Here is a 24,478-nt window from a genome sequence, read left to right on the forward strand (position 1 = left end):
TTTACTGTACACTTGTTGTTTATTTCATCCTTCCAGGCACTGTGAAGTTTCAGCTGATCAATGCACTGTTTAGAAATGTATTCATTTGCAATGACAAGAAGCTATTTCAAGTCATTTAAATGTCAAGCACTTCACATATGCAAAGAGTTTTGGTTTCGTCTCCATCAGATGTGCTCAATGACAGAACAAGAATGAAGTATTGTAGTTTTAGTGTTTTACTCATCAATTTTGAGAGTGGCCCCAAAGGGAAAAGAAACTCATTGGAATACAGAATATGTCTAATTGGGAAAACGGAGAGGAAGTGATTTGAATGCTGGAAAATTGTTAACGAGAAATGTTTTTGCTGAAAAGAGGAGAGCGGTCACATTAAGTCAAACGACTCGAGAGAAGGAACGACGGCAATAATCGAGATTTTCAAAATTACGTGAAGAACACATGAAAGGCGGAAAACATGTCTAGAGGCAAAACTCAAAATGACAGAGGTACAGCTTGATAGCCAGTGGCACAAATTTGTTTCAAATGTGAAATTTAGAATGATCTAGCATTTAGTGAAAATATAGGGGAAAACCTGCCATTTGGCTAACTAGTTTTACCAAACAGATTGATTCAAAGTATTTTCAGTAACAGCTGCATCCAAAGGTAAGACAATTTTGGCAAGATCTCCTGTGATAGCGTACTTTATTTTAGTGTGACTTTAGGAGTGAAATGAGATCAGGAGTGCAAAAATATATAAAATTCATGCTGTATTGTTTTTAGCTTTTGTGACAGAAAGAGGTACAACTACAACACCAATTGTACAGAGGCTCAAATCCTCATTGGAATTGTACTCAATACTGATCTCAAGAGATCTTCAATAAGTATTGACTCCTGAGAAAGTGAACTCAGCTAAATATACATCAATAAACATTACACATATAAGCATTTAAATGCTGCAACATTTACCAAACTGTCTGTTCATATGGTCAATGAGTTCACTGACATTCCAAATTATAGATTACATTTTTAAGATTTCTTTGGAAAGTGAAAAGAAGCAGTATTTACGCTTTTTCAAGCAATGAGACAAAGTTATGCATATGACCTTTAACCTTAAATGGCTAATTGTAGCAAACTGTGCAATGGATTCAAGTGCCATGACAATTATGAACAGAGTTTATATCAAATATCCGTAAGAAAAAATGCAGATGGAAAGAAGGGCAGTTCATTACAAACACATTTAGGCCAACACAAACCATTGTTGACCTTTGACCTTAAATTCCCAATCATAGCAAATTTAGCTTTAAAACACTGAAACCGAGACTCAATAACAATTATGAGCGAGTTTGGAGAGCAAAGTTCACTGAGTATAACAGTTCCTGCGAGAGGATGTAGATGCATACTGCATGTCCCAAAATTATGCATCTAGATAACCTTTGACCTTTTAATTTCCTAAAAGTCTGAAAAGATATTTAATTGCTCAAGTGCTCAACAAGAAGTATGAGCAAGTTTGTAACTACAGGTATGTCTACAGCATGCAAACCTCAGATAACATATCCAGTTGGGCAATGGAGGGAAGAGGCAGCTTATTGCAAATTAACAAATAAAATGATTCATCCTTAACCTAAGACTATTATTCTTTTCTTCTTTTTTATTTTGCTTGTATGTCAGGAGAAACATGTCATGTATTTTCAAGCAAATGCTTAAAATAATACATAAGTGAATTTGCTACATAGTCAAACAATAGTCACTGATCTTAAGATTTCAACAAGCATTTTACAGACAACCTCAAAACATTTTGGCTTTGGACCGGTGTACACAAATTTGAGAAACGATTGTTTTTCGTTTCATTCGATTGACTTGAACAAATGTGATCCTAATGAAATATAACCATGCACCACAGTGAAAAAATTAACATTAACTAAAGAAAGCAAAATATATATGATGTACACAGTACAGTGGCTACACTACACATGGTAATTTATTCACATTTAATTGGCAACCAGCTAAGTTGCAATGTCATCAACTTAATAATTAAATTTTCAAAATATTATTGAAGCATAATATGATAGGCCATATAAGTAAACTTAAAGAGCATCAGTATTGCCTCCAAATTTGAGCATGCAAACAATTGCTAAAAAATTTCAAAGTAACTTCTGGGAGGTTGCATGTAGCTTTCCAAATTCTTCTCAGACGATGAATAATGTTCAGTCAGACAATTAAATGTCTCAGTGTTAAAATCAAGATCCTTTTGAGTGCGGTAGTAGAATGCTTGTTGATATCTCTTTTTTTTCTTTCTTCAGGGAGTCTTCCACACTGTTAAGCTTTATGGAAGACTTCCCTCCACTTTGTACTTTTGTGGAAAAACAAATAAATAAATAAAAAAATAAATATCTGAACATCAGTGACCATTATTTGACTATCTAGCCTTGATGGCAATTATCTTTAGAATAATGCTAATTTTTGTGAAATCCTAAGTAAACTCTGCATCATGCATGTGTATGTTAAAAGTAAGAGTAACAGTGAAACGTATCAGTTGAGCATACATTCCATCATGTAGAGTAGTTGTGTCCATGAGTACAACAGTTGTGACTCAAGCATCAATAGGAATCAACAATATCATGTTATTGCTCGCAAGAATATCGTCAATCTAAACAACGTAATCAATAACTATGTTGATGCAACCTACAATTTAATCCATCTCTCATCTTGCTCTAGGTCAAAAACTATCTGCGTAAAGTTTCTAGAGAGCTGTGTATTCCATACATGTATTACTTTGCACAAGGAATGAAAACACACTAGAACAAGCTCATGCAAATCTATACATGTCACCAAATTTAAATAATATACGTGAAAGTCTTCAAAGAATTTTGAGTGTTTTCTTTCATTCTTATGATTGACAATGCACTATATACTGCCTTACCTAGCAGATTGTAAATGAGTGCTGGCATGACTGTTACAGTATCTCCGGACAAAGGGTTGACTATAAGAATTAATGTCATGCTATATTTGCCCGGAGCTGGCTATGGAATTCTTGAACTAGCAATTCCCTGAACAGGCAAAATTTATAACAAGAATGGCAGATCTTTATTTGACCACCTAGCAGTAGCTAGACCCTAGTGGAATGCTTAAGGACCCAACAATCTGCATAAATAGTAAGTGTTGTGCAATGCAAATTTGAACGATGTGTTAGCATCCACTAAACAAAATTGCAAGTATTTATTATAAATGCTCTTTGGTAACTTTCAACTACAGAATGCAGGGCCACTTGTGATATCTCAAACTGGATGTGGGAATGCTCAGTAGACTATTTTCCACACTCTACATCCAAACATCCGCACAGCCAGTTCTGACTGTTTACTTCATTGCATCCAGAAACACAGATGTGCTGTTATGTCACTGTAAATTAATGTCTTGGACTTAGTCTTGCCCACGAAATCATTCATGAACTCGCTTTAACGAAAAAATGACAAAAGTGCAACATAGGGTCATTTTCAAATCAAGGCCTGAATTTAAATTTCCTACTCCACATTTGACCACAGAATTGTAACCACTTTTCAATCACAATTATAATCTAAAAAGAATTTAAAAAAAAAAAATTTATTTAAAAAACATCAAAATTCCAACAAGTAAGAAATATCAATTTTGTATTATGAGACAATTTCATGGATTATTTCACACACTTAGTGGAATTATACAGTAAGCTTCAACAAATGCACTAAGTTAGGGACATCTTATGGCCTTGCTTCATATGCAGTTAAACTCCTGACCTTTGAAAACTTCTTTCTAGAGAGTTCTAGCAGAATCTGGTCTAACCATCGATGAAATCACACTGCTAAATGGAACTAAACAGCTGAGTAAAATCAGTGAGATCGTCATCACTGCTATCTTCTAAAAGAAAATTAATGCCCCAATCACTATCAAAAATTTACCAAAAACCATCATACATCTCAAGTTTGGATAATTTTCCGTTGCTATAAAATGTCAAAAGTGCATCATAATAGGTCCCATGTCATAATAGGTCCCTCGTCTATACACATACTCCACAGCTGAAATTGATTGTGAACTTCAATGTGTTGTTTTTAATTGTGGAAGACCTGTTCAACTGAACAGGGGAGAGGAATATGGCACTTTTAAATTAACATAGATCTAAGCTAGGATACCTGACTTTCTCACTCTCAGATTCAGAAAGGGAGAATCTACCATCTACTATGTTTTCAGTATAACATTATTTCAAAGCATGGTCCATTTTAACACAATTATGGTATCCAGTCAAAAAGTCCCTTTTCCAAAACGTCCCCGCCTTTTTAAGACCAAAACTTCCCTGCTTTTTACCAAAGCGTCCCCGCAGTCAAAACGTCCCTGTGAGTCAAAACGTCCCGGCTTTTATAACCAGTTGGAATGCAAGTGTGGATGTTTTTAGTTCAAATCAAAGGAGTAAGGATAAGTATAGTTTAGGTTGAAAACTCAGTTTTTAGGAGTGGGAAGTGCCGGTTATGAGGGCGGAAACATTTTTGAGAATAAATTTCTGAGGTAAGATAATATAATAAAACAATATAATAACAAGACAATATAACAAAATTTTACTTCGTAAAAATAAACGATAAGTGATTTCACTCAATTTAAAATATTATATAGATATATTGTATAGTATACGCATCCAAATTCTTTTTAATTCCTCTTGTTTAATATTTTTTGTTTTCCTTAATTTGTTAATTCACTTAAAAACATATAGCGCATACCTTTTTCATACCAAATGTAATTAAACGATATAGTCCTTCATGATTTATTTAGCGCCTGTAATCCAACTTGTATGCCGATAATTTAATTAAAATTAATATACAAATATTGGTAAAGGGACGTTTTGGTAAAGGGACGTTTTGACTGGTAAGCATTATTATTGGCCTAACTTTAGTATCCGTACCATATGAATGGGAAAGCTTACTTTAGGAGGTAGGGGTTAGGAAGTAGGGTTAGGGAGTAGGGTTAGGAATTAGGGTTAGGAATTAGGGTTAGGAATTAGGGTTAGGGAGTAGGGTTAGGAAGTAGGGTTAGGGGTTAGGAAGTAGGGTCGAATGGTACGGATTCTAAATTAGTACGCCAAAGTAACGTTAGGTTAATCTAATTTTAACTCAGTGTGAATATGCTTTTAAGTTTAACGTTAGTATATACTAGCCTAACTTATATGTTAATGTAATGTCCTACAGACCAACCCATATAATTTAACTGTTACGAATACAACCACTTACCAAACATTCTTAGGTGCATATTTGTAATTGGATTAAATGATCCACAGGCCAACAAAATAACCCTGGTCGTCGCAGCCATTTTAACTCGGTAGACAGAATTTACTCGATTCAAGTTGAGGTTCTCTACTTCCGCAGTCAAATTGTTTGTGTTATGGTGGGATTTCGAAAGGTCACGTTTTTTCTGTTGTTCAGTCGTTTTCCTCGAATGACAACCTTGACAACGAATACAAATCGTAACAAATTTTAATTTTCCAGGCATATCGGCAGATAATTAAGCGCAAAATATAAAAAAGTTCAAATATTCACTTCTACAGTCGTTTTACCTCTGTCACTCTCATAACTTTCGATCAAGCAAACACTGATAAAAAACTATCTTCTTTGAGGCTCGTGCATGATCTCTGACCGTGGGAAAGAAAATGAAAGGGGAAGTCCAAAATAGTACTGCATTACGTACAGGACCGAAAAAATGGCAAATTTGGTGGCACTCTTTGGTTTCTTTTGGAGAGCTATATTTACCACTGTTCATTTGTGCATTGAGCTGTAAACGTTAATAACTCCATGATTTATGGAACATCTGCCCTTTTGCATGTAAAAGTAGATTTTCCCCACTGTGATATAACAACATCGGCTCAAATCTGGAATGGCCTCATATATGTGTGTGTTTGTGTGAATTGGGGAGGGGGAAGGGGAAGGCAGAGACAATATTCCAACGAAGTTTGGCCAACTTTATAAAACTGTAATTCAGTTTGTTTTCTTTCCGTTATGATATAGGCAAATGTTTGTGGTAACTTTGGTATTAGACACAATGTTTAACTTTAGTAATGGTACAGATTTTGCTCATTATTTGCAGTAGGCATTTTTCATCAGTACCCAGAATTGAATGATTATTTCAGTAATCTCATGAGGAGTGCTAAACAAATACTGTTAACTTAACTTACTTAGTTCAGACTTTTTAAAACTCGTTCTGCTGACAGAAATGTCCGATTTCCAGATTACTCCTTCCGCTTTGACTACTTTGTGCATTTGCCAAATTAGGATCAAAATCATGAATATAACAGTACACTATTTATAAGATCTCATATTCCAATGTGACTTTTGGTGAAATTTAACAAGATCTGATCGATCTTATTTACGTTTGGATCGCAATGTATGTAAACAGGTACAGTTGCATTGTTTTTTACATCATAAGGTTTCTTTACTTAGGCGTGACCATGTCTTTATATATGTTACTGGTCTGATCTTTTCATAATTCCAATGGATATTTTTGACAAATTTTTGGGCTACGCGAATCTGGCTGGTAGCACTTCACCATCGAATTGAATATTTTATGTATACGCCGATGCCCTTCACAGTTTAGCAGACGACAAAATATTAATGAACGTGAGTGCACATGCGTAAAATCAAAATACAGCAGAAGAAAATTACATGTGGGTTGTCTGCGCTGGTACTAACGTTGGAGTTTGATATCGAGGAAGGTTGAATCGTCTTGTTCGGAGAGGAACTAAGTACTTAGGACAGTCAGAATCCAACCCCGTTTAGCTTACATTCGTTGCACCCAAGAATACTCTAAGGCAACTGATGAAAGGCTTGATTGGTTGGCGTGTTTTACCTCGACCTATATAACTCTTAGGCCTAAAAGTAGTAAGTTAGGGTTGTGCAGTACAGCCTAAGTTAGCTTAGGCTTACAACGACAAGTAACATCAGTTAATTAAATCCTAACGTTTCGTCTTTATATACTTGACAAAAGTACTTGGTCAAAGAATTAGCTAAATTGATGTTAGTAGTGCTTACTTACCAGATGTTGGTTAACATAGACTGTTATTAGGTTAAGTTATGATGAACTTATTGCAAAGCTGAATACTATGACAATCGTGACATTAGCCTACAGGCTACAGCTTACATGAGTGCTTGGTGAGTCCTTGTTGGCCTAACATTGCACAAAGGTGGGTTAAAATTAAGAAAAGCATAGGCTACATAAACAAGTTGAATCCTTACCATTGATCATGGATGGAAACTGGCATATGTTAGGCTCCTAAAGTGTCAAATCATATTAACATTTAAAACCTTATAATGATATTACAGGGGCCAATTACAGCAATTTAACTTTAATTGTGACCATGAAGACCTTCCAAACCAGGTCTACTCAATCTAGACCTAGACTTTGACCAGTAAAACCTAGCTATGTTCTGGGAATTCAGCCCAAGATGACACAGTAGATTTCATGTATATGCCACAATGGTGAAGGGACTTCTTGTCTGCAACCTGAGATCACAACGGTCTGCATACATTTGCAGAACATTCACACCACAAAGTAATGCCTTGTGGCAAATAAATAGAGGGCAAGAGAAAGTTATTTTCAGTCGACGTACAGTTTTCCAGAACACTAAACTGCAAGACTCAGTGTCCTCATCTTCACCAACATTACGTAGTGTGAGTTCAAGCCATTCATGGTCAAGCTCTCCAGCTAACAAAATTCATTCTAAATATGGAAAGGCACTAGCAAGCAGTAAAGTACACAGAGGGAAGAGAAAGGAATCTGAAAAAAGTGACAAGCAAATCAAAGAGACATGTGTTTTGGAAAAAAAAAAATCTGTCACAGGAAATGAAGCAAGTTCTGATATAGGAAGAAATGTTCATTCAAGCTCTGACAAAATTAAGGAGAAAACTGATGTGTTTGATGACCGACATCCTAAAAATTTGGAAAGTTTGTTAACAGTGCCTGAAAATATCAACGTTCAAACTAACAATGGTTCAACACATGATGTTTTTGATGTGGAATACTTTGGAAAGATCACAAAGGCTCTTACTGATTCAAATGATGCACATGTAAGTGAAGTTTCAGAAGAACTGCCAAATCTGTTTGACAAGCAATATTTTGAATCTGTAGTAAAACATTTGACCCATCAAAGCCCTAATCTCAATGATAATGATGCAAGCGACACTGATCTTGCAAAGAAAGTTAAAACAACTAGCAATAATGCTATCACTGGCAGGGATCATGATTCAAATTTTTTTGATCAACTGTACTTTGGTGACAAACTTGGTTCAATAGATCAATCGGGTAAACAGAGCAATGATACGGACATCACAGATATGGGACACTTGGGGAATGTCACAAAAGGTCTCACTGATTCCTGTGATGGCAGTGCAAGTGAAGTTATTGAAGAGCCGCCCAATCATTTTGACGAGCAGTATTTTGAATCCATTGTGAAACATGTGAACAATCAAAACACTAATAATGATCATAACGATCATCACAATGGAAGCTCTTTTGATCAGCTTTACTTCAGAAATGCTAGTTCACTGCATCAGTCTAATGAACAAAGCAGAGAGGAAGTCAGAAATATGCCCCTAAATGAGAAACCAAATACAGACACACATAGCAAAGAGAAGGAAAGTTCACCTCGCAACATAGACACCTTCCAGTCTGAATCGGAATTCTTTCTGCAGGAATACTTGAAAGCAGAATCTAGCAGACGTTTAGAGCCAACATCAGAAGCTAGACCTAAGTTGAAAGGTGACTTTGCCCCCGCAGAGAAAGCAGAGATTAATGTTACCGTAGACAGCTTCACAGAAGGAAATGATAACAAGGAATCTTCTTTGATGTCATTGTCTAGTAAACAATTAGAGATTTCTCTGAAGGATAAGATCAAACTTGAAGCAGAAAGAGAAATTCTAGAGAGGGCCCTGGTGGCCGGTAACAGTGAACTAGATTTGGAACCAACAGTCGAGAATGTGCTCCTGGGAACAAAGAAACAGAGAGCGCTTAAAAAACCCAAAACCAGTTTGGAGATGAAAATAGCTGGTTCTCCTGATCCCAATGTGCCAATCAGTGAGCATCACTGTTCTGGGTGTGGTGCACAGGTGCACTGTCAAGATGAATCCCGACCAGGGTACATACCAAGTGAAAAGTTCAAACCATTGGCAGAATCGAATGCATTGGAAGATGCTATTTGTCAGCGTTGCTGGTATTTCATAAACCATAAACGAGCCCTGAATGTCAACGTGAATGTATCAGATTATTCCAAGATTATATCGGCGATCAAAAGCAAGAAAGCCCACATTCTGTTGATGGTGGATTTGTTAGATTTTCCCTGCAGTGTTATACCAAATCTAAAAGATCTGTTGGGAAATACGACTCCAATGTTCATCGTCGGTAACAAATATGATCTTCTTCCGAAAGATGCGCCCAATCATCATAAGCGGGTGGAGCAAATTGTTCTGGAAACATGTATCCAAGAAAATGTCTGTGATAGAGAACAAGTATCCAGAGTACATTTAATTAGTGCCAAGACAGGCTTTGGAGTTGAGAAACTAATCACCTTACTACAGGGACTTTGGGGTTCAAGGAAAGACATTTATCTCTTGGGTAAGTTATCAATACAGAAGCAGTTCCAACTGCTTCTACTTGCCTGTGGATTATAAATTTGTTTCTGTTGACGAGGTTCAGGATACTGAAATTTGATAAGAAGAGTTTATTTGTACAAATAGAAATATTTCTTTGCTTCTTGGTAGGATTTTCCAATGAATTTGAAAGAAATTCTCAGTTCTCTAAATCTTGTGAAGTGACCCAATGTCACCTGACCAGAGTCAAACTACATAGAGGTATGTGATTGTGTGATTTTCCAAACAGAAGCTATTTTCAATTGTGAAAGAAAAATAGTAACTTCCTGCATGTAGTTTCATACATAACCTTACAATTCAATCTTCTGATTAATACTTATAACACACCATAGTAATCAGTCAGCCATTGGAACAAGAAGATGGGAGGTTGCTTACTTTCTATTATGATGATGTGCAAAATGAAAGTCAGAGGTTGTTAAAGCTTAAGAGTTTTCGATCAAACATACCATCACTGTTTTCAGAATTGATCATTGACACTTTTATCTTTGAAGTTGACTGACAATGAATTGAGTGTTATTAATAATTTTGATACTATCTTGATGACTTCTAATATCTTATTTTGCATTCCGTGAATGTAATGAATGTCTAATATATGCTCCTAATGTTTTTCCTTATTTTATCTCTCCACAGGTACAGCAAATATTGGCAAGTCAACATTGTTTACCACTCTCCTCAATTCAGATTTCTCCAAAACTAAAGCAAGTTACATGATCAAGCAACCAACCATATCCCCATGGCCAGGGACTACTTTGAACTTGCTTAAATTTCCAATCTTGAGACCAACCCAAGATAAAGTGATGATCAGAAGAGCAAGACTCAAGGCTGAAGCAGAGGATGCTTTGAAGGAGAAGAGAGCAGACATAAAACTCAGAGCTTATTGGAAAGGTAAAAACCTTTATAAAGGAGGTGCTGGGATGTGGATCTCACTCTCCCCCTTCCCCCTCTCCCCTCCACTCTTCCCCCTCCTCCTCACCCCACACAGTGTTACCTCCCAAGTTAATTACTGTAGGTAGAGTGAAGCACAAAAAGAATTCCTTTGTGTGCAAATTATATGTAGCAAATTTAACCTAACATACAGAATGATTTGAAGTATGTTGTCATTTGTTTTAATCTCCAGAATCTTACGGAGGTTCTTATGAAATTCCATAGAGACAAAGGCAGAAATTGGCAGTTACCATAGTTTTGTACCCCTCTATTGCACCTAATCTGTTAAACCATTGGTTCCAATCCTTTGGCCCCCTGAACTACTATCATATATGCATTTGACAAATCATAGTTGTCATTTTCATCAAAATTCAATACTACAAAAATAATCTTTTATGCTCTGCAGTAAAACCTTTGTAAGTGAAGAAAGTGGTTTATTCTGACAGCCAGTAAATGGAACCACTTCTGCTCCAAGGGGTAGGGATTACCATCACTACTCTCTTACCCATCTCCACGCAACATGCGTATTTTCTTATCACCTAACAATGGTACAAACCTTGGTATAATGGTAACACTGCACCAGTTATCACCCAGTTTTACTTCCCTCAACATCTACCATTCTGAAGAACAACTCCTTCCCTGTGTAGATTTTGTCAACCACTTATCTGACCAATGAAAATGATATATCCATCATTGTGTTCCTATTATTTTTCTAACCGTAAACATTTTCATATTTTGCTTCATAGAAAAAGTAGGCAGATCTTTTTCTGTGAAACTGAAAGACCAAAGTGAAGATTTACCCGATGAGCACCTACTGGTGGAATCTGAAGAATTTGCAGATCCTTTCAATACCATGAGTCTCAACACGGACGTTGCTGAAGATCAACCAAGACGGGAGACTAAACCTAAGAAGAAGCAACTTCCATTCAGGTTCACACCGATGGAGTTTGAATCCGGGAAGTGGTTTTTTGACACACCAGGGGTCCTTCATGACCGACAGGTAAGTAGAATGTTGTCTTGACTTGGTGAGAGGTGAGAGCAGATACCCGAGTTGAGAATTTTTATAAACTTCCCTGTGATGTTGTTCCGATGAAAGGCAACATCTTATTAATAGTCATTATCCTTTTTAAAGATACCGTGAGAATTCAAGAAATCTAGTATTTTTTGCAATTAATAGATCTGAAATATTTGGCTCTGGTTAAATCAGTGTTTGCTTGGACTGCATGTCTCCTGTCCTGTTTGTGACGATGGGTGGAAGATTGCCTGTAGATTGCTGGTAGATTGCTGGAGATAAGATGTTATCACTGGAAAACTGTTTATAAATTTGCATATACCCGAGTTGAATTTTTATAAACTGTTGGAAATTGCACCCTTTGTCTATCTTTTACTTTTTCTAACATCAACTGTTTTTCACCCCCTCAGGTATTGACTCATCTGACGATGGATGAACTTAAGCTGACCATGGCCAACAGAGTCATCATCCCTCGAACACTGATTATAAAACCAGGACAAGTCATATTTCTTGGAGGTTTGGGGAGGCTTGACTATGTACAGGTATGGTCATTAAAGTCAAAACAATGCCAGTGTGGAGCATTGTGATTAAATTAATGAATTTCTTATCTGAGGAATGCAGGTTCGACTCCTGGCTGAATCTTCCTGTTGTGTCCTTGGGCAAGGCAGTTAAACCCAATCACCTCACTTCACCCGGGGTCTTTAAATTGGGACCTGTGAGATAACTTGATGATATAGTTTTAGTAGTAAGATTGTGGTAACAAACTGTTGGATGTCCTCCAGGGGTGCATAGGTGTGGTGCACGGGAGTGTCTGTTTGAATTGTGTACACTTCGGGGGGGGGGGCAAATTACCAGTTTACCAGGGTTTAAATTTTGTAAAATTGTGTGAGAAGACATTGGCAGAGGTACAAGACTGTCAACCTTCAATCTTGAATACTTCCAAAAATATATAAAACAATGCATTTTATTTGCTCTGTAAGTGTCATGTTTCCTCAAATTTGCTTTGTGAATAAGGATTAATGTATGATGGTATTTTAGATCCTCCTGCAAGCAGGAACTCGCGAAGAAGCCATCATTGGCTTATCAAAGCCGCAAGCTGACCGAAGTCAGTCTCTTAGATTCATAGTTTAACGTCCATGATTATGAATTGTCAATTGTCAACAACTCTGTAACTGGACGACATACATTAATCTTGGAGTGACTCGAACTCGGGACCTTATAAATGATTGAAAAGCATCGGCATTAACCACTGAGCTAATTAAGGTTAAATAATGAGCTAATGAATGTTAATATCAAAAAGTACCTGGGCAACAAAGTTTACCAAATCATCATTTGAAAATCATTAAGGACTCACTATTTAATGGTCAATGGCAGAATATGTCGTCTGGTGTCTTAGGGTGATCAACTGATGTCTCCTTTTGATTTCTATCCATATTCTTTTTTAACACTATCTTTTGATTTTCTAACAGGGTGAAGACTCTGTCTATTTTACAGTTTTTGCCTCTGAAGAAATTCCAGTCAGGTATTGCAGCCAAGATGAAGCAGAAGAATTTTACACAAGACATGCCGGTGAAAGTTATTTCAAGGTAAGGCTGGCTAATTCCATGTGATGATACCATCATGGGTTTACCATTTATAGATTCTTCACTGATTTCTGCATGATGGGGTGAAGTGGGGGGGGGAGAGGGGAGTGGGAGGGGGGAGTTATTGCTCTTAAAAAATAGCCTTCTACAGGTCAGGAATTTAAAGCTTGATTGACTTTTACACGCTTACCAACAAATTGTTAGTATATTTGCATCTTTCGTGCAGGTTTTGAGATTAAATGGGTTAAGTTTGTCAGAGTTATTATTAGTCAGTTTCTGTTCTAATCTTTTGAAAGCTACACATACAAACAAAAACCAGGATTTGCTCTAGTTACATTTTGAATAGAACAAAATTGTTCTAGGTGTTTAAGACATGTTGTGACATGACATGCATGCAATACATATATTCATTGCAAAAGTGTCCAATGTGTGCTTTGAAATAGCAAGGAATGCTATTATGTCACAAATGCACCCAGCCATTACACACTCATAGAAAATATCAGAATCTAAACATTCCTTAAGGTTTGTTACAAAATTGTGCCGTGATCTGTACTTAACTACCTCTCTTTTTCCATCCGTTTCAACCTCTTTTATAGTAAAGTTGCTAAAAATATAAACCTTTATTTTCAGAAAGTGACTTTTCCATTCCTTTTTCAGGTTCCCATTGGTGGCTCAGAACGTATGAAGACATTCCCGAAGCTATTACCCACAGATTATAAAGTGATGGGTTCTGGTTGGCAGGAGAGTGCCTCGGATGTACTGTTATCTTCAGCAGGTGCAGTTTATAATCCTTCTGATGTTTTAAAGGGATTGTCCAGTGTAACAAGTTTATATTTTATAAATGACGCGAGAGGGACATATTTCAAGCATCCTGGTAAACATAAACAAACAGATGTGATGTCATATTTGAACTCTGGCCCACCAAATGTTTGCTATGGATTGTTTTTCTTTTTTTGTTTTGACGATGGATTTTGGTTAGAGTCCTCAATTTTCTTAATGTTGATAGGATGTTCACAATGCCGCAGTGCTTTATATACTGTATTCATATTGTCATGTATCCCAATTCTGAAGTCAAAAATGGGATGTAAGTGTTTGAAGAAAAACATCACACAAGTTTATCAGAGTGCATCGATGATATCACACATTTTTTTCTTGTTATTAAAAGTTCACTTATGTTACAGAACATTTCAACTTCAAATGCTATCTAGAAGTTGAATGTTAATCTCACCAGGATGCATAGGATATGTAAAATGCGTAAAATACAACATAATACACTTATTCCCTTTCATCAGTCGGACATAACTCTAATAAAATAAATAAAACATCAATACATAAATACATATAAACAGATAATTCTCCTGGTGGGAAGTTATCTGATAGCATCATGTATTTCGAGAAAGTCGAATGGCTTGACACTCACCAGACAGTTTATGCTGTAACTTATTTTCTGCTCAAACTTGGATGGTTTTAGCTATTTGAAAGATCATTTCCGATGGATGAGCGATTCATTGATTGGGCAATTCATGGATGATAAACCCACCTCACTTAAAGTGGTCAGGGCTTGAATCATCACACTGCATACTCTCATGTGACTTTTCAAAAAATTGCAATTTAATAGTAGGGTGTTAGCATACATGTTGCAAGAGTTACAATATTTTAACAGGCCTACTATAGGTAGCCTAACAGTTAGTGATTTAGTATGTAGGCTTCACAGTAAACCCTTAAACTGGGTTTGGTCTTGAAAACGCCTGGAATTACGTTTTGTTGCAAAGTGTAGGAATCATGTGTACTGAGCAATTTCTACTTGAAGGAGACTATACGAGCTGAATTCCTTTAATACTTGCCTGTCTGCACTAAACTACTGGACTCTAATTTACTATTCATAATGCTGCAATACTTGGCTGCATTATTGCTTAGTTTCATATCAAACTTTAGTCTGATTTTTTCCTTAACATTTCTTTTATTAGCACTTTCATTTGAAAATGCCTCAGCAAACCATGTCCTTTGGTGAGTAAGATACAGTGCTGGATGACTGCAAACCCTTTGGTCAGGCAGGAACCCTTTGGTCAGGCAGGATCTTGTGTACTTTTTGAGAGAGATCATTTTAACTTCCTTATCTTCACCAGGTTGGGTGGCCATAACTGCCGGACGGGGTATGGATATCCACCTCAGAGCCTTCACGCCAAACGGTCACGGTTGTTTCCTAAGACACCCAGCTCTGCTCCCTTTTGCGGTGAACATGAAGGGACGCCGTCTGTCCAAGCAGAAGCCATTCTATCATGCTGATCCTAAAGCTGTCCTAAAGTATCGATGAAAATTCAAGAAGAAGACGCTGAAGGTTCAACGACAGGTGAGATTCAGAGAGTTATCCATAGTGGCATCTGACGACTCGTCTGTGTGTTGTTAGAAGTGGTTGCCTGCAGACTTCATTTTTGCTATGTAATGATACCATTTAAATCTTTAAAATCATCTTTCAGTAGTTCACGTTTGGATGAAAAATGAGTTTTATAAATGTTGTGACAGATACCTCAGTGTCCATTCATACGAAAACTTGCCAAAAAAAACCAGAAAAAAAATTATATAGTCTTTCTTCTTTGTACTGCTTGCAATTTCTTTTTGCTTTTAGTTTGCCTTCCTTTTCCTTGTTTTGCTCTTAAAACACTTTTTGTTTTTGTTTAAATACTTCTGTAAATATATTTGTCAGTATAATTGAATACTAAAAATTTCCACAGCAATTCAACTCGTTAGTCAGAATATTCAAGTTTCATTTTCAGTGATATAAGAAGGAAAAATGTCAAATTTTTCTGGTTCATTTTTGCTTTTGCTGTTTGGATGTAGTTCACCCTAGGGATGTTTTTACAGAATGGAGAAAAAACATAGCAGATCAAATTCCCTCAACGGATATGTTTCTAATACCATTTCATGTTCACGTGGTGTGATTGACAGGCCTACTCATTATGATTACCCTTTCTAAGTGACGGTGACGCTTTCAAGCTCCCGAAAATCCTCAAGCAATGATATGCTGTAAAACAATACTTTGTAGTGATGTGCTTAGACAACAAGGCCTTTAATATAAAAATGGCTGAAAAAAATATTTTATCAGTCTTTGGTTGATTTTAACCAAACAAACACTGTGTATATGTTTATTGGTTTCTACCTATCTCGAACAATTTGCTGCAAATTCCTGCCAGCCATGTCAACAGGTTCTGAGAGATAAAACTTTTATCAGGAACTGGCAGTACCAGCTATACATGGGAGTAAGAGGTCACTTCACTGGTTTAGCAATAGTTAGTATCTGATTAAGCTGCCCTTGTATCGATAGGGCCGAACAGTGCCAAGATTGCTGGTGGCATTCACTTATTAGATTGAAAGGCTCAGTGTTTAAAGATTCTCCACATTTACCTTCCGGTTCAAAGTAATATGGAAAGAATCTGGACAACATATGTTGTTGAAATCAAATGGAATCATTAATAACTTGCCAGCTAGATTTCACTTAGTGAAAATATTAACCAGTTTGATCAATTTCCATTTCACTTTGGGAAGTACATACCAGGTTTGCTGGTAAAATCCAAAATGGTGCTTTATTGTGATAACTATCCAATCACATATCTGAAGTCTCTAATTCATTAAACATCAAACTACATAACAAGATCATCTCTGTGTGGAAGAAGGGAAGGCTGGGAACAGTTGACAGAGAGTGGGGTGGGCGCAAAATGGATATGGACAGGATATTGTGTTGGCTGAACATGGCAGGGATGAATAGAAAATGAGTCAACAGGCATTATTTCACCCGTCCCTCTCTCCCCAGTGGGTGTTAATGTTAGTTTATCTTTAAATGGTTTCATCAGGATTGGATGGTAAGGAGAGGTCGGACTAGCAATGGCACAACAAGAGACAAAACTGGCATTTACAACGAATAAACAAATGAGTACCCTGAAATCCAAACTAATGGTTTGTGGGATTTGAAGCATGGTAACGTGACAGCATGTCATTGATGACTTACATAGAGAAAGACTTACAAGTAACTTATGCAGAGGACACTGGTGTTAGATTTGATTTCATGACACCAGCATTTATTTTCACCGATTTGGACTTCGGGGGCTATCATGATCAGTTGATATCGGACAAATTGGAAATGCCATATACATTGAAACACTTTTGAAGTACAATATACTTTGCTGAAAGAAGTTGTTATCTCCTTCAGTTTTATAGGAGCTAAAACAGTGTTGGGATTTGTGAATGTTTATTCAAGAGATTCTCTAAAATGTTTCCCATACACATCAAACAATCAAATATGACTGCACATGAGTTTATGTAGCTTTCTATTGTTGTGCAGCAGTAGTGTGAACATTAATTAGGACTGCAACAAGCTCTCTATTTGTGGTTTAATCAGTGACCAGGTATGAGTAGTTGAAGTTGTGAATCTTTGTGTGTGCAGACATAGCATGCACTGTCAAATGAGAGAGACTGATGCTATGCTCAGCATAATGGGTAGCAGAGCTACCATCTAACCATCTAAGAGTGCCTATGGTCAAGGTTACCTAACTTTGGGGGTTTTTTTTGGTATGAGAGGTACATGGAAGATATACCATGGGATTTCTAGATCAGAGCAATATAAATGCAGTAATAAAAAAACTAAAGAAAAGGTAAAAAAAAGAAAGCTGTTTTTGTTTCTCTGCTTGCTTTGAAATTATTTTGCTATATGTTTTGGTTTTTGAGGTGTTGCATGGTGAATGTAATGTAAAGCTTCAGTGGTGTCAAAGTGTTCATCAGAAATGAGATGTGACAGTTAATCCTCTTCTTCTTCCCTCCCTTGCCATTCGATATCCCTTTCTTTTTCATGCCACATCCCCTCCGCTCCCCTCCCTTCCACTGCCCTCCCCTTTCCTCCCCTCCCCTCCCTTTCCCCTTTACAATTCCTTTCAACATTCCTTCTACATCCCCTTTTTGTTCAATATTCCCTGCTCTTCCCCTTCCCATTACTTCTCACTCTCCTCTTCTCTCCCCTCTCCATCTTTCCTGTCTGTCCCCCTCCTTCCCTCTGCACCCTCCTCCCAGCGATTATTTCATTAAATCTTATTAACAGCTGATGAATTCTGAAAACCTTTGGAATAAGGAAAGTCTGTAATTCTTATCTCATTTGGAAAGAGAATGCTTTCCTTACTTCATTACATGGCCTTTTTTGAATAACACAATGTTAGCAAAGTATTTCCATTAAACAATAGGAGCTGGTAATAGTAATTAGCTTGATTGTGAAGTCAAACGGTCAGTAATTCAGCTAGCAATTTGTGAGACACTATTCTAAACACCCTTTATAATTCAGCGTGTGTAAGTAATGATTTGTAAATGTTGTTGTCGTAAATTTGAATGGCTTTAAATTTCAAGTACTCAGCTTAGTGTACAATAGATTTGAAGGTTGCTACATAGTGCAGGGAGAGGTTAACTCGCTCAACTAGCTTCGATCAGAATATTGCATAAACTGAAGGTAACGATATACAATATGTACTTAAGTATCTCATGAGAAATCTCTCCGTGGATATATCAGATAATTCTTGCACACTCAAAGTGCAATCTTATCTATTATTATTATTTTATAATTTGAAAGATTTACTTATGGGAGACCATATCACATCTACAAATATGAAATAGGTACTGAAACATTGTCAATTTAGTGCTAGCAAGTTTTAGCAATGCCATGCTACCAAAATATGATAAAAATATGCTCTATAATATTGCGACTCTACAAATGAATCCAAGACTTTGAAGGGTGTCAAAATGAAATGGATGTTTTCAGCGAGGGGGAAATGTGTCTTTGAGGGTAGCTGTTGTAAAAGGATTAATGAAAACCTAAACATGAGTTTTGACCATAATTTGATTCCCTTGCAAGATTTGAAGGTGACATTGAAGATCTCCACGTATGGCACCGGTTTCCTGTACATTACTCGAGGTACACTCTTCATTGTTGATTCTTGGAAAGGGCGCATTATGATATCCAACATGACTTGGGTGTATGCTGGTAAATAATGTTATTCTCCCTTTTGGTGCAATGCTTTTGAAAACTTTAATAATAAAGGATTTTGTGACTGTCTCACAGCCAATTAAGTCACCCAGTTGACTGTTATCAGATACTTAATAACATAATGTCATTCATAAAATTTAATTAGTTAATTTTTTACTCTAAATTGTTTGAAAATAACAAATTTTGAAGAAAAAAAAACATCTTCACAAAAATCAAAATCCTTCAATGTATTTAGCCCTAAAGTGTAGTTTCTCAAATGAAGAGTCTTTTAATACTGATCTGCATCAGAAATGCACAGACTGGTTGTGTTCTTACATTTTTTAATGACCTATATTGCTCTTCAATACAATTTACATTAATGTTGCCGAGCCCAACATCCTTCAAAAGTCCTGATTTAGTGCTGCTTTGAAATCTGAACATTTATAGTGGTGTGATATGAGAGTAATCACACATAATTGTGTAAAAAAAAAATGTTCTCAACATTTGGAAGGTTCCCCCCTCCTTCTCCTCCTTTGAATTATTCCACAGCCAGTCAGCCAGCTTGGAGATGTGAAGTACCCTCATGTTTAGGCAAAACACATCAACCTTTTATGAATTATATTTTTCGCCTGTATGTTGCATCTTGCTGACCATGTAGTTGTGATGTTGCTTGACGTGAACATAGATTTTCAAAGTGTTTCCTTGGCAACCTAGATCTCTCAATTGTGTAAGAACAGTCGTCTTGGAGTTGACTCGCATCTTTCTAAAGGCTATTTTTTGAAGGAGCGAAACTAATGTTGTAATTATCTGTGATTATCTATTTTTTCTTGTTTTTTTCTTTCGCCATCCAAGCTTTGCAATTAAGGCTTAACTGATTTGTGTAACATCCTGGTCTTGCATTATGGATTGATGGGGCAAAGCAATTCTGTTAAGGGTATAAAGTTAGAAATTGCCTTGAAATTATCATGGAATTGAACTTGCAGTCCATCTCAGGCAAGTTTTGAACTTTCAAAAGGGCAATTTTCAAAATTTGAGAGCACCAGAGCAGTGAGAATAAAAGCTTCCAAAAATGACAAATAACAGAAACTGACCTCTTTCTTTCCTTCCATACTTTTGATTTAGCATATTCTCAGATATTGGATCAATAAGTTAACGAAAGCAGTTGTTGCCATCGGTAACAAGGACATTCTGACAAGTGGACAGGGCAATACAGTACATTTAATAGTGCATCAGTGTTCAATACTTTGAGAATTTGCACCAACTTAAAAATTTTGTTTTCTTCAAAATTTTTAGAATGACAGCTAAACATGTTCAGTGTTTTGCATGGAAAAAATGACTCTGAATTAATTAGTATTAAATACAGTTGCTGTCAAACAGTAACAAATCACAGCCTACTGGTATTAAAGTTGGTAATTATAAACTTGATTGTTTCTTTGTTCTAATGAAGTATAGGTATTCAGGGTTTAGTGTCAGTACCACAACATCACAACTTCCCCAGCTGGTGCGTGTGTATGTGTAGGACTACTAAAAAGGTCTTTGCATTGATAGACAGTAACAGAACAGATTTGTAGTAGGGTTAACCATAAGAATCATGTGAGTATGCAAGCAATTTAAGAATTAGAGCTGTTTTTTCTTAAAATTATCCACTTGCATGGATTTTAATTTAATAGGTTTTAATACATGCATAGGTGAAGATTCTTCCATCTTGCAAAATGTCAGTTCACAGTAGACATTTTAGCAGGTGGAAACACTGTTTTTAAAAAAGTTTATTACAGGGGTATAAAGTGGTATTTGGCTAGGGGAGCTGTTTTTACTTATTTAAACTTGAAGAAGACAGAATGTGCTGAAAACAAACAGTTCAAAGGTACAATGATGTTTTTTAATTTAAATTAGGAGAAACAAAAGAGAGTAATTAAAGGGCGGGGGCCGTCTGGCAGAATAATAAGTCAAAGAAGAAACACAAATTTACCCATAGCCAGGAGCTTATCTAAGATCCGATTGTAAAATATGGTAAACGTTTTTCATTCTCTGTTTCCTCCTTTGTCGCTCACTTAGGATAGGCAGGCTAAGTGCAGTCAAGACTTTTGTGGTGTGTGTATGTGTCATTGTGAGTGTGATCATGCGATGTGCTGGCTTGTAAACATAATCTCCAGAAAGGGTATTTCTTACAATATGTCATATTTAATAGCATGTGGCTTGCCCATATTAAGTATCACAAGATGCATGTTCTTTTTTGGTGTAGGTCGGTGTGGGTTTAGTTTAACCATTCCTCTGGTTGCCATTGTTTACTGTTTAACTATGTATCATCGTTACAATCCCACCTGGGGGGGTGGGGGGGGGGGTGGGGGATTGCAGTAATTTCAGGCATTTGCAGCTCAAATCATTTTAACCAAGCAGTAATGTTTGGAAGATTTTACAAAGATGAGGGTGACTAATGATTTTCTCATTTCTCCATACTGGTTACTTTAAGTTAAGGGTATGAAAAACTACACCAGGAACTGTTTTTTAATTTAGTTTACTTGATTGCATCGAGGAAGTTTGTTTTCTCTATTGTTTGGTAGGGAAAGAGATGTAGCTATAAATACTTGGCGTCTAGGAAAACAAAACGTCGTAAATTGTTGATTGGGAATTAAATATTTTACCGCTAGTTAAAGCTGTAAAGTACGGTATGTGCTAATTCTCTGTTGTTGCTGTGCACTACAAGTCATATGCTGTTCTGGTATCTTGGATGTTAAAATCAAATGCAATATAGAAGTATGATTATAATAATAATATGATGTTTGCAGCAATTGCAGTAATTTCAGGCATTTGCAGCTCAAATCATTTTAACCAAGCAGTAATGTTTAGAAGATTTTACAAAGATGAGGGTATCTAATGATTTTCTCATTTCCTCATACTGGTTACTTTAAGTTAAGGGTATGAAAAACTACACCAGGAACTGTTTTTAATTTAGTTGTCTTGATTGCATCGAGGAAGTTTGTTTTCTCTATTGTTTGGTAGCGAAAGAGATGTAGCTATAAATACTTAGAGTCTAGGAAAACAAAACGTCGTTAATTGTTGATTGGGAATTAAATATTTTACCGCTAGGTAAAGCTGTAAAGTACGGTATGTGCTAATTCTCTGTTGTTGCTGTGCACTACAAGTCATATGCTGTTCTGGTATCTTGGATGTTAAAATCAAATGCAATATAGAAGTATGATTATAATAATAATATGATGTTTGCAGCGTGGAAGGCAGTTGTGTTATCACATCAAGCAGCCACATATGCATACATGTGGGAGGAGCCGAAAGAAAAATATATTTGCTTACACTTCATATTGGGTATATTTGCTTACACTTCATATTGGGTGGCTATCCAATTGATAGTGTTTACCTCATTTTGGAATAGTTTACAGTTTGGAAGACCATTTCAGATGGGGGCAAACCGTGGATTATGAAAAACCCACCTCAGTTTAGTCAGTCATGGCTCGGACCCACAACTCCCCACTTGTACGGTTTCATTGCTTTTAATGCCCGTACATTTATCCAATAGACCGGATCTCTGATTGTTTCATGAATTGTACCTGTAGGTAAAAAGCCAACAGCCAATAAAAACTATTCAATAAAGCATACATTGAAATTACATACATTCATATACAAAGATATGAATAAAGCTTATATTGAAATTACATACATTTATATACAAAGATATTATTTAATAATAATAAAGCATATATTGGAATTACATACATTTATATACAAAGATATTATTTAATAATAATAAAGCATATATTGGAATTACATACATTTATATACCAAGATATTATTTAATAATGAATAGCTCACATAAAACAATATGAATCACAACTGGCAATAATTTTACAGTCATGGAGATTTAAAAAAAATAATAAATAATAATAAGAATGGTTGAATTATCATTGAAAAAAAAACCCCTGTAAGTCACAGTTTATGTACTCTCAACTCTTAAACTTAGCTCTTTGCCTTTGGTTCCAGATATTAAGTTGTTCAATATGCAAGAAAAATTGAATTAAGGGGCAAGAAAACAAAATGGTCAATCATTTTCAAACTTGAAAAGAATCATGTTACAGCCATTCTCTAGCATATTTTATTCAATGAGAAATTGGATTCTCACACTCGTCGACATCTCAGAATAATTTGTAGGGTGATAACCGTGTATTTACCTGGTACAAAATCCAAGCATAAAGAGTTTGATATTTATAAATTATTAATAGCAACTGACGTACTTACTATACATGACTGGTGTCATTTTATACTGTCCTGATGTAATCTTTATTACTATATTACTAATTATTTCTCAAATTACACTCAATAGGACTTGTTTGAGTACAAATAAATAACGGTTGATAGGTTGCAGCACTTCAACATTTGATTACAATCTGGTGATTAGAGCTCGTTTGATTTGTTACGATAAAAGTGCGAACGAAAGCAATTTACTCTGGTTGGGAGAAAGATGACATGTTGGATGGTCAACGTGGGCATATCAGGGCAGTGGTATAGCCAAGGGGAGTGGGGGTGGGGGAACTTGGCCTCCAAATATATATGATTTTTTAAGAACATAGGTTCTGCGTACCCCCTAGCTATGCTCCTGTATCAGGGTACATGTATAAAGAGGGTCAAAACCTCTTTGATGAAAAACAAAAAGAATAGATTATTTAATAGTTCTGCGTTAATCCGTTAGTGTTATACGCTGAAATATATATAGTGTTGACTACCATCAAACAGTATCTTCTCAGGGGCACCTGACAACACAAACTACATACTCATGCTGGTTTTGACTCTTGACAAAGCCAGGATTCACACTGGGGAATGAGGTGAGAATCATGGCAGCAGAAAGAGGCAATTTCTTTGAAATACTGAGTTCTACTGCTATTATATTTGTAATTTATAAGCCCATAATCGAGTCCCATTTTTCAATTCTTAGTAGTGAGAAGTGAAATTGGTTGCATAGGAGATGAGAAGATGGGATGGGGGGTATTGTGCCTTATCTCATTGGATGTGGCATTCTCCAAGTGATGACTGTCAAAAGTTAAAGTGTCCCTTCTTTGGAGAAGATATTTTAAACACCATGAAATGTTTATCAATCCCTAGATGATTATCTCTTTCTGGGGATGGTTTCATGGATCATGATTTACGATGTGACTGTTTGGCGAAAGATATTTTCAACCAGACAAATCTGTTTAAACATTTAGAATGTTAGATTTTGAAGGAAGAGGGGCAGTGACCTTGAAGAGGGGGGGGGTCTTTGGGGGCACAGAGTAAGAATTTTACCAATGATTATGTAAGCTACATAGATTGAAGTGCATTTGTATAGGAG

The 24,478-nt window shown here is 36.3% G+C and overlaps 2 protein-coding genes across 4 annotated transcripts in view; one reads left to right on the forward strand and one right to left on the reverse strand.

Annotated features, from left to right (window-relative positions):
- The window catches only part of LOC139967363 (nicotinamide/nicotinic acid mononucleotide adenylyltransferase 1-like), a 41,745-nt gene extending 36,117 nt beyond the window's left edge, over positions 1–5,628 (reverse strand). The window contains exon 1 of one of the 2 annotated variants that reach the window (XM_071971072.1): positions 5,223–5,628. In XM_071971072.1, the coding sequence (XP_071827173.1) occupies positions 5,223–5,481 (259 nt within the window). In that variant the 5' untranslated portion in view covers positions 5,482–5,628. The remainder of the gene's footprint in view (positions 1–5,222) is intronic. The other variant, XM_071971073.1, reaches the window with a different exon arrangement.
- A 993-nt stretch (positions 5,629–6,621) lies between these two features.
- Positions 6,622–24,478, forward strand: part of LOC139967365 (uncharacterized) — a 42,016-nt gene continuing 24,159 nt past the window's right edge. For both annotated transcript variants that reach the window (XM_071971074.1, XM_071971075.1), the window contains exons 1-7: positions 6,622–9,591; positions 10,257–10,511; positions 11,297–11,550; positions 11,973–12,104; positions 13,032–13,148; positions 13,803–13,920; positions 15,272–15,495. In XM_071971074.1, coding sequence (XP_071827175.1) covers positions 7,458–9,591; positions 10,257–10,511; positions 11,297–11,550; positions 11,973–12,104; positions 13,032–13,148; positions 13,803–13,920; positions 15,272–15,459 — 3,198 coding nt within the window. In that variant the 5' untranslated portion in view covers positions 6,622–7,457 and the 3' untranslated portion in view covers positions 15,460–15,495. The remainder of the gene's footprint in view (positions 9,592–10,256; positions 10,512–11,296; positions 11,551–11,972; positions 12,105–13,031; positions 13,149–13,802; positions 13,921–15,271; positions 15,496–24,478) is intronic.

The sequence above is a fragment of the Apostichopus japonicus genome, chromosome 5 (assembly GCF_037975245.1).
Source record: "Apostichopus japonicus isolate 1M-3 chromosome 5, ASM3797524v1, whole genome shotgun sequence".
Taxonomy (NCBI): domain Eukaryota; kingdom Metazoa; phylum Echinodermata; class Holothuroidea; order Aspidochirotida; family Stichopodidae; genus Apostichopus; species Apostichopus japonicus.